The sequence below is a fragment of the Anser anser genome, assembly GCF_964211835.1.
Source record: "Anser anser genome assembly, chromosome: 4".
NCBI lineage: Eukaryota > Metazoa > Chordata > Aves > Anseriformes > Anatidae > Anser > Anser anser.
This window is the reverse complement of record NC_139724.1, coordinates 42241029-42252075: the sequence shown is the minus strand read 5'-3', so window position 1 is coordinate 42252075 and position 11047 is coordinate 42241029. Positions and strand designations below refer to the sequence as shown.

Sequence of the window (11047 nt, the reverse complement as noted above, 5' to 3'; positions counted from 1 at the left end):
TACTTGATCTGACTGACAGAGTCTCCTGAGCTTAGGCATCAAATAAAGCAAACATGCATCTTTGCCTCTCGAGAAAGCCTGTTGAAAATGTGGCCTCCTGTTCCTCACAAACACCACCTACCTGGCCAGCCAGCCAGAGTGATTGTGTGTTAGCTCGTAATTTGCCACAGTTTGTCTGCTACCTGCTAGCCAAAAACGTGCAAGGAAGCTTAGGTGGAGGAAGGCAGTATCAGAAAAGGAAGTCACTAGAAAACCACTGTGCATGGATAAATTCATTTAAATTTTAACACTTTGCAGTGTGTCCTTACAGTGAAAAGGAAAACCAAGATGAATGCAGATGTCATATCTGCTTATTTCATAAACTGATTGGTAATGTATCTTAATGGATATTAACACACAAGTAGAAGCAAACACTACCTACAGCAGTATGCATGTAAAACAAAGAAAGGCTTGTAGAATTTATTTCAAACATGACTTGCAAATAGCTAATTTTTTACTGGGACGCTTCCTTCTCTACTCACTCATTTCCAATAACTCCACCTTCTTATTTTTCTAAACCAACTGCTGTTGGTATATAGGCTCACAGGCACCATACATGTTTGTATTGCCCAGCTTCTAGAAATGATATGTAGTATGTGTCTGCTGTGTGAGATGCCCTTGTCATTATGGCCTCTCAGAATTGAAAATGTTCTTATATTCTGAGCTGGGAATAAATGTATGAGCCAGTTACCTGGCAACCTGTACGAATTAAGAGAAAAGTAAAGTTTATATCATATTTTTGCTTAAGGCAATCAAAAAACTCATTTGTATCCTCATTAATGACAGTCAAGTGCTTGGAAGAGAACATCAGATATGTCTCCCAATATGTTTTTTTCACCTTATTTTACAAGTCTAGGGACTCATTCCACAACTGATTTGATGAAGACTGTTCTGAATAGAGATAAATATAGGAGTTTTCATAATACAAAGCTATTTTTCTACACTGAGAATGCTATATTCTGAAAGAGAAAATTAAAAAGAATATATTTCATTTACTTTTTGTCATTACAAAATTCATACACATCAACGAGATGTGAAATTTCAACTTCAGTGATTAGCTGCTAACTTCACAAAGGGTTAAGTTAAAATGTTCTAAAGAGAACAATTTTTTCTTTTATTTGCTACAAGCACATCATCTATTCTAGATGGTTTGCTCTTCATTGCTTTCCACCATCATACTGTCATAGCAAATGGTTACCAGAACTGTAACAGCTGCCAGAACAACAACAAAATTGCACTTACTTTAGCTTACTGATCCTGGCTTCTGCAGTTTCACTAAGACTTTTTGTTTCTTCTTTCCATCGATTTGTTGCTTTTTGCTGAGCTACCAACAGTCGTCTAAGTTCAGCAGTAGACTTTTGACTGGTGTCCTCCAATTCCTTCAGTCGAGCTTCATATCCATGCTTTTTCACAGCATGCTCATGCTCCATTGTGCTTATCTAGAAAAAATACCAATAGGATACAACCAAGTCTCTCACTTCCTTCTTTTTTAAAAAACTCTTGAGCTAAATTTATAAGCATTTGCAGAAAGCATGTAACATACAATAATTAAACTTGTAATTATATACTCAAATAGATGCATGTTCCCAAAGCCAATTTAAGCAAATAGTACAACTGACAATAAAGGATAATGAGCTGTGTATGCTTATTTTTGTAAATAAACTTTATCACTCTCCCTTGTGTTTTCTCCACAGAAACATATTTTTTCTTTTCATCTAGCCAAAATGTGTTAGGACTTCCTGAACTGCAACTAAAATCTTTTGCACATCAGAGGAAAAGGGAGGCAAGTAACAAATCTTATCTGTGACTGACTATAATGGAATCCGGCCTGATTAGGGACATTCGAAGATCTAGTATTTGTTTTATAACTGCTACCTGTCTGTCATGCTTGACTAAAAGGTTCTAGAGTTGGAATAAGATTTCTTTTTTGACTGCTTTTTTTTTTATCTTGAGGTACAAAGTGGTAACTGGATTTGAGATGGCCCTCATTCATAATTAACTACAACTGTTTACTCAAGTCTTCTTTGTTGCTGTAGATTCTTAGATCCCTTCCGTATCTTCATACTCTCAGAGTTAAGAGCAGTGGGGAAAGCATCAGCTCTATATATTTAGAAAGCATGTCAAGTATCAAAGCCGTTATTCCCTTCAGAAGCTAAAGGTACAATGAACCTGCTGAGATTAGCTATTAATACATTATCCCATATGCAGTCTGTTCAGGTGCATTAAATGAAACATTCAAAAAGAACATGTCTTTCAGCTAAGTATCTTCTTTGCAAATATTCACATAGAAATATATTCTCTGTCCAGAAAAAACAGAACTAATGTTTGACAACCACACCATTAATAAATTTGTTAGTTACGCACTGCTTTGATAACATAGTAGATATGCAAGTAGAGGAACACTGTACTGAGAGTCAATATATTCCTAACATTACAGACAGTAGATAAAGATCTGGAATTGGAATGGGTAAAATCACTTGAAGGTAAATATGCCACTATTTGGAATATTCATCTTATGAAAGCATAGAATATTGGGATCCTCTTATCAAGCTGAAAATAACACATTAAAATACAACCTAATTAGCCAAGGCTGAATTACTCAAAACATCATGAGGACATACGACACTACAACAAAATTACTTATAAAGCAGAAAAGAGGAAGCATCATCGAAACTTTCACTCCCTTTCATGCTGCCTTATTAAGTAAATATCAGTCCTACATTAAAATAAAAACAGCACATAAACCATACCTTTATTTTTGCTTTTTTTTGAGCCTCTACGGCCAGTTTTCTCAAGCCTTCCATTTCTTTTTGCAATTGTTCGTTCTCTTGCTGAAGTTTTAACCTTTGTTCACTGACAAAACCACTCTTTTCTCTTTCTGAATCCAGAATGCTTTGCAACTTACAGATGATTTCCTGGCAACGAGATTTCTCTTCCTCAGAGCTGAAAGAGAAGAAGTCTTGTTTGAACTCAAGAATAGAGTCCATTTTACATTTTCATAATGCTACTTTGCTGCAGTTGCAATGGTGTGAAGATAGGGGAGACTAAGTTTGTAGACAGCAACAAAATCTTAATAGACCAATTGGTCTAGTAGGACACTGCCTCTATTGCTGTTAAAGGAGGCTGTCAGGAAGCAAACTGAAGGCAGAAAAACGAAGTTCTTCCTGCAGTTATGTTTCAGATATAGAACTCACTATCACACTATGTTGTAGATGAAAGATTCAAGTAATCCATGTAACAGTAAGAGCGATAATTAAACATATAAATCTATGATGTCACTTCTGGACATTTTTAAGCAGCCCATCACTATTAGAATGCTGGCAGAGCATTCCAGTGAAGTATCACTGTCACCTTGTACTAGTGTTCAGTGTTTCCCTTAGATGACTTCATTTGGACAGTACTGGTAAAAATACATAAATTTGGGACAGATTTTGGTCTGACCCAGTACATGCATCTCCCTGTTTCTCCCTGAAAGCTTATATCAGCTCAGTATGTTTAATGGCCTTTACATCTAGGACTACGTGCAAGTCAGCAAAGTATTTTATCAAGCCTAGGGAATTCATAAAAGCAATCTAACATTCTAGCAATCTCAGTAAAATGGCAATGTGGAACAGTAGATTCTCATTTTAAACACATTTCTAGATTCCCAAATGATTGCTCTGGAGAAGAGATAGAATTTATGATCATTGAAGATCATAAATAACTTACAGAGAATCCTACACTTTTTATTCTGAGAACAACCTGATCTAAAAACGTGTACCATACCGTGCTGTTTACCATTACATTACTGGAACTACAATAATATCTATTAGTTCTCTGAACACAGACCTGAAATGCAGTATGCTACATAAACACGGAGTGTTACACATGCACTAGAAGATACCACACTGCAGATGAATTTATAAAGTAATAAATTCTGCCCAAATATTTCAGAGCATTACTTTTCCTACAAACAGTATTTAGAAATACATCAGGATTTCAAATAATGTACTCCAATTTTCATAGTTTTGTTAAAAAAAAGAAAAAACTGCTTGCAATTCTAGTCTTGTAAAGAAAACTTTTCACCCTGTAGTCTGTTATCCCCCTTAATACTTTTATAGTGATTCATAATTACCCTTGCTTCAGAATTATGGTAACTTGATACTATTCCTGCTACTGATGGAAAATGTGACAAAGACCTAACACACTATCAACAGCTAGTTAGAAATAATTTCCATTATTTTCTATTCCTGTCTCTGTAACATCCATGACTTACTTCATTTCCAGCTGTTTCAGTTTATTTTGTGTTGTCTGTAGACTCAGCTGAAGGTCACCTTTTGTAGTTTCTGCAAGTAGATACTTCTGATGCAGTTGCTCTAGTCTTCTATTGTCAGATTCGTGTACTCTGTCTTCCCTGTAGATCTGAAGAATAAAATTCCATGTAAAATCAACTTTACCTTGCACGGGTGATTGACAGTGTAGTAATGACAACAATGCTACTCCTCATTGTGCCCTATTTTTCAGATTTAAAAGAAAACTGAATTTCATCGAATTTTAGTGTTGCTGCTACTTGGAAAACAAAAGGTTTTCAAAGTTTTTTCATCCATTTTGTTTTCAGTATATTGAGCTTAAGTTTAACTGGAATATATACCAAGATTCTTTCAGATTATGTCGAGTACCTCTCCCTTTACTTTTTACATTTTTCAAAGAGCACTCTTTTTCAGTTTAGAATTACAGCTTTAAAATGATTTCCAGATTAAAAACTTAAAATACTGACATGAATATTTACGGTTAAGAAAAACTACTCAACAAGTAAGAAACTTAAGGGTCACAGAACTGTCCTTCATTCCAATATATGGGAAAAACATGGAACATAAAAAATTAACACATCTTTTCCAACTGAAGAGAGATCTTAAACATGATGTAAAAATGCATATAATTGCCTTACTTTTTCAAGTTCTTCTTCCACTGTTCGCTTTTCTCTAATGGCTCGTTCAATTTGACTCTGTTTTTCACCACATTCCTATTTTAAAATAAGTCACTTTAAGTACATCTAATCAGAAATAACTCACGATAAAAATTCAAGAAGTGCCAAAGCCAAATACCCACCATTGCAAATGTAATTTTTGCTGCAGGTATGTATGCATTCAATTATATTTACCTGTTCATGATTTTCTCTATAGGATAAGTCATTCACTACATAGACTACAACATGCAAAATGAAATTTTTTAGAAATAAATTTAATCCTTAAAAAGCTGCATACGAACCAAACTCTTTTAGTCCCCCACATCAGTTGTTGCAAGTTCCAAGTTGATTCAAGAATATGATGATTGTGATGCAGACTTTCTCTTAGTATACTTTATCAACTTTCGTATACTTTATTGCTACATGTGCAACTACAGATATGCAATAATCAGCTTTCCTTGCTTTATTTATCCCTGAAAGAAACAGGGATACTTAAGAAGTGCCACCACATGGCAAGTATTTTCTAGAGCACAGGATCTCACTGTAAAGAGGCTTGTGACCTACGATAAGAACACGCATAATCAAGGAATAAACTTACACAAAGAAATGGGTAGATTTGCAGAACTCTATTATTTTATGCAAAACCAGGCAAGATTCTCAGTAAAAGTAAAATACGACTGTATAAAGTAAATACTATATAAAGTAAATCTAGTAAATATAGTAAAGATTATTTAAAGTAAATCTGCACATTAACAATGAATTTTCAAAGCAAAGTATCCTTTATACCTAAATTTGAATCTCTGCACTGACTGTTGAGACACTACACACAGTCACTTTTGTTAAGCAACATTAAAGGCACTGAATGTTGTATTAATGACTATAGACATGCAAGGGGTAAAGTACTACTATAATAAACCATAGTCCTAGATAATTACTCATAAATAGTAACTATTCCATACACTGGACTATCATCTACCTTTTTTTGTTTCTTGCCCTTTACACAAACTAAACTGTACAAAAGAGCTGTGAAGGTACTCTATACCGGTAGTGAGGAAATGGTTACACAGCGGGACTAAACTGCCTCTGATCAGACAAACTGTGAAAACCTGTACAGATCCATGACTATAATAAGTCCTATTAGACATATAATAGAACCTATAATAGGTCCTACTGGTTCAGCAAAGTCCACCTTATTCCTGTTCCCTGAGCCATTCCTTCACAGATGAATTTCTTGAGAGGCTCAGCACAGACTCTAGCTCACTACTTACGTATTTGTAGAGAACAAAAAATAGTATCAATTCTATTCTCCCTATCCGTTTATTTGCATGTATTTCCTCTGCATTGGCCCTATGACAAATCCAGACAGGTACAGGAGAAGAAATGAGAAGTGTGTGCTGTAGGAAAGTTGTTATTGATAAAGACAAGTATTTTGTTAAGTGCGAGTGGAGCACCAGTACTACAAAATCTACACCAAGATCCTCTCCAAAACAGGAATCACACAGTATTTGTGTCTATTAGTACACCGTATATGCACATAAATTATGAGATTGTTGGGGCTGAAACAAAAGTTTCTTGTGCAATTTAGAATATTACTGCTGGCCATAAAAAAAACTATACACAAACCCTTCCAGACAACACTATAAACAAAGTATTTCTAGTAGAATCTAAAATAAAAGTATCCCAAACCTACCATTATTGACCAATGTATGCAACATAAACAAGACAAAAAAAAAGATAAAAATAGTCATGACTTTTTTTTTTTTTTGTCGAGGGGGGGAAGTAGGAGAACTAATCACTAGTAACTTCTAAGTAATACTAAAGATAAACACCATTCTAGAAATAAGAATATCAAAGCTCTGATATCTTTGTCTAAAACAAAGACTCCTCTCTCTTCACCAAACTGCTAATAATATCAGGAGATGTAGGATTTTACTTGATTTACTTTTACTTGAATTTAGTGTTTAACTTGATAAGCAACAAAAAAGTTTCAAACGTTTTGCTATCAAAAATACTTTTGTAAGTCAAGACCATACCATTTGGAGAGCTGAAAGTTCTTCTGTTAGTCGAGAAATCTGTACATTATATTGTTTCTTTGCAGAGTCTACCTGCGATCAAAACCAAAAAAAGAAAGAAAAAAATCCCGTGAACTATTTTTCCATCCTGTTTTTACATAGAGAATCACAGAATTATTTAGGTTGTAAAAGGCCTTTGAGATCATCAGTTCCAACTGTCCATCTAACACAAGTCCACCACCAAACCACATCTCTAAGTGCCATGCCCACATGTCTCTTCAATACATCAGGGGATGGTGACTCCACCACCTCCCTCAGCAACCTATTCAAGGCCTAACCACCCTTTCTGTGAAGAAATTCTTCCTGATATACAATCCAAACCTCCCCTGACACAACTTGAGGCTGCTGCCTGAAATATATATTGTGTATATGTGATGCTTATATATAAAAATAATGAGACTGCAACAACTGATAAATCTTTCTATATCAATGTTAGAATAATGTTTATTATCAATCCATATTACTTTAACTGAGGGTGTTTAGAAAAAAAGCAGAAAGACAGACATCACAACAAGGCCTTACAAAATAAACCGTTAAGACTATCAGAAAGCTGCTGTCCATTAGGTGCAAGATATCTGCAACTTGTTTAACGTGTATTTTCAAAAATATTTGTTAACTCCTGGAGAAACATGACAACTCATATTCTCAAATTTTACTTTTAATGCTTTTGATAGATTCACTTTTCCTGGGATTATGTCAAAATAAGAACAAGGACATTTCTAAATTTCTAACTTCTCATTAGTAGTGTTGTCATAACTAGATTGAGTGGTTATCCTATCTGCTCTTTAGCTCTCACACCTTCTCCAAACCATGCATGACATTAAATACTGCAGTTTTAAGTAATCCACGTAATTTTTGTGGTTCTTTTGGGTAATCGACAAGTAGAATGCACAAACCATTTTCATCCTCATTTTAAAAGCTTCAAAAATTTATGTAGTATGTTTCTGAAACCTCTAGAAATTAAAGGAGTGGAAATAAAAAGAATCCTTTCATCCCTAAACAATAAACACGTACATTGTGTCATAGTGAAGACAGTGAAAGGAAGCACAATCAATGGCACCACTGAAAACTTACAAACCAGGTAATTGATTTACACTGTTGTCTACTTGAAATAAAAGACATTTTAACACATTTATATAACAAGCTTCTATTTCCTCTGGAGTTTGCCTTAAAATAAAGCATGTCTATTTGACATGTGGGTAATTGTTGAGAACTTCCAGGTAAATGCATTTTAACCGCAGATGGGAAACAACATAAAGAAAACTAATTTTGTGAAGAGTCTGTTATCAAAAGAGCTTCAGTTTTTCAGCCACTCATAAAAACAATAAAAATTGTAAGGACACAGACTGTAAAATCTTTGATGTCATTTCTCTACCGAATGCTGGTTTTGAAGCGAACTGTGATATTGAGTCTTCTACTATTAGCTGTACTTGGTAGAAGTCTTATTCGCTTAGAGGAATATTCTGAAGTACTGAGATGCCAAAAAAGTGACAGTATAACTCTCAACAGTTTCTATCATCTGACAGTATATGATAAGCATCAGTAACTTCCAAGATGAGGCCATATATTCATAAACTAAATACACTGATACCAATACAACTAACAGACGTTAACGTCTGTTAACGTGCTACTGAACAGAATTTCTGAAATAGATGCCAATCTTTACATCTTCACCTTCTCTATACCCGTATGTGCATCGACAGGAACACTTCTGGTTCATGAGAGATAAACCAGTATAATTTGGGTTGGAAGAGTACCTATCTAGATGATAAAGCTGAAGAGTACAGTACTGTCAGTATGCTGCCCCTGCTACCTATATTATCAAAACACTTGTAAGAAAACAGCTGATTTGATCACGCATAATATGCATATTCATAATATATAATTATGTCAGATTTAGCTCTGTAAGTTCACAGTTGATTCTTTCTAAACATCATAACTTACTGCCTTCCTAATTCTTGCAGCAGTGTCTTCTGCAAGCTGAGACATTTCATTTTTCATCTTTTCGATTTCCTCTTCCTTTTGTTTCTCCCCAAACAGTGCCTAGAAAAAAAAAAGGAACTTGAAATTCTACTGAAAATATTTCAGTCATGACATAATACCTAGTAGTGAGAGAAGAAACCACACATAATCACTGTTCAAAAGAACTTTTTGGCTTGCACTTTGGAGAAGCTGACAACAAGATCCATCAAGAACACAAACAGAAATGTCACATAGAAAGATCTGTTAAGAATCTGCATACCTGAATTCTCTGTTAAGAATCTGAATACACACACACGTATTCCTACAGACATCTGAGCATTTTTTGCTGTTGATACACTAAATCACTCATCTTCTAGAAAACTAAAAGAATGAAAATTCACAAGTAACTAATGAATGCATATGCAATCCATTTCACAGTGGATAACAATGAACCAAACAGCTCTTCAGCACAAAAAGATGGTGAGAATCACAGAAAAAAAAGGCTAGTAAGAAGCCTTTCCAGAGGAGGATGAAGATAGTAATGTTAAAGTAGAACACAAGATACTGGTCTGGAAAGATTATGGAAGGTAATACAGATCTCTTGATGGGATAGATGAAAAAAAATCCTAGGTGGCACATTAAGAACATGTAGATGCAAAGGGAGAAAGACATGAAAAACGTTGCTAATACAACGTTGATACAAATTCAGCCTGTAGAAGGTTACTCACTACAATCTGTAATATGGTGCATCATATGTCATATTCTCTTTTACTGCTCCCATTCAATTTCTGATTTGTTTCTCAAAGTACTCTTAGATTTCTTCTGATCTCATTTTGTAAGCTTAGCTTTGTGCGCTTTACAATGTTAACACAAAAGAAGGAGCGCTGTGACAACCCTTTACTCCCATAATCTCATAGAGATCAGGGAGGAACCTCCATGGCAACAGTATAAGACACACAGTTAACTAAATGTACATATTAGGATGCATTTTTTATTCTGTTAATTCATAAACTTCCCAGCTTTAGCCAGTGCAATAAATTAACAAGTGCTTGCAAATCAAGTTTTTTCTTCCTAGAACGTTACACTAAACTTGTAATGAGCCACTTATCTGTAGAAGTTCATTAAATGTCTCAGATTCGTAATTTGCATCACAATAAATTCTACTGGGCCACTTTTTTCTGTCAAAAATGGTGGGAAAAACACTGCTTCGATGTACCAATATGTAGCAGACTAGAAATGTGATTTACACTTCTTACCAGTAATTTTCAAATGAAAGAGTGATTTCTCATTTTTAAACTCTGAAAAAATGAATTAATTTTTACCTTTTATTCTTCATACTCAGGCTCCAGGGAAATGCTGTTAAGGATACAAATGTCTTACTAGGAAAAAGGAACTAACAAGTCCAAAGGTAGCCAGCAAAGGAGGACATAAAACTTCATTTTTTTCTTTCTTTCCTTTTTGAATATGAGCCTAACAGGTGAAGGGAACTGTAGAAGATCAGGGCATAAAGCAAGTAAGATGCAATAAGTTATGAATGAATATGAAAAGGAATTAGCATGTCAGGAAGAAGCCATCCAAAGTGTATCCTAAGTTACTATAAGTATATGGGAAGAAAGACTGTAACAAGAAAAGAACCCTCTTTTGTGAAGCAAAAAGAAACACACAAGATACTGGACACTACAGTAACAACCAGGACCTGTAAGTCTTGTCAAGGTTTAACTCTTCTGGAAGCTGGCCAGAAGATAGCAGGATCTCTTTAAAGAGTTACTCCTCCTTTCAGACAGGATCTTCCTTGTTTGTTACAGAAATGAAATCAGCATGAGCAAAAAAGACAACATTAACTCTTGTATTCCAAAAGGTAAAAGTATAAAGTTAAGTTAGATTCTCAGGAGGCTCCTCGAGTTTGAAAGGCAACTTCAGACTAAAAGGAAATGTTTATCTCCTTAACTGCTTGACTGTTCAACATGTTAGCCCAAACAGAAAAAAGTCTCCATATGTTCCCATGGTCATTAACTAATCTGGACTTCAT

General features: G+C 34.8%; 1 protein-coding gene across 6 annotated transcripts in view; it reads right to left on the bottom strand.

Moving 5' to 3' along the window:
- The window catches only part of SCLT1 (sodium channel and clathrin linker 1), a 47173-nt gene that overhangs the window by 19135 nt on the left and 16991 nt on the right, over window positions 1-11047 (bottom strand). For all 6 annotated transcript variants that reach the window (XM_083833671.1, XM_083833670.1, XM_083833672.1 and 3 more), the window contains 6 exons: window positions 9001-9099; window positions 7018-7089; window positions 4967-5041; window positions 4295-4440; window positions 2790-2982; window positions 1282-1478 (listed from right to left, as the gene is read on the bottom strand). In XM_083833671.1, coding sequence (XP_083689797.1) covers window positions 1282-1478; window positions 2790-2982; window positions 4295-4440; window positions 4967-5041; window positions 7018-7089; window positions 9001-9099 — 782 coding nt within the window. The remainder of the gene's footprint in view (window positions 1-1281; window positions 1479-2789; window positions 2983-4294; window positions 4441-4966; window positions 5042-7017; window positions 7090-9000; window positions 9100-11047) is intronic.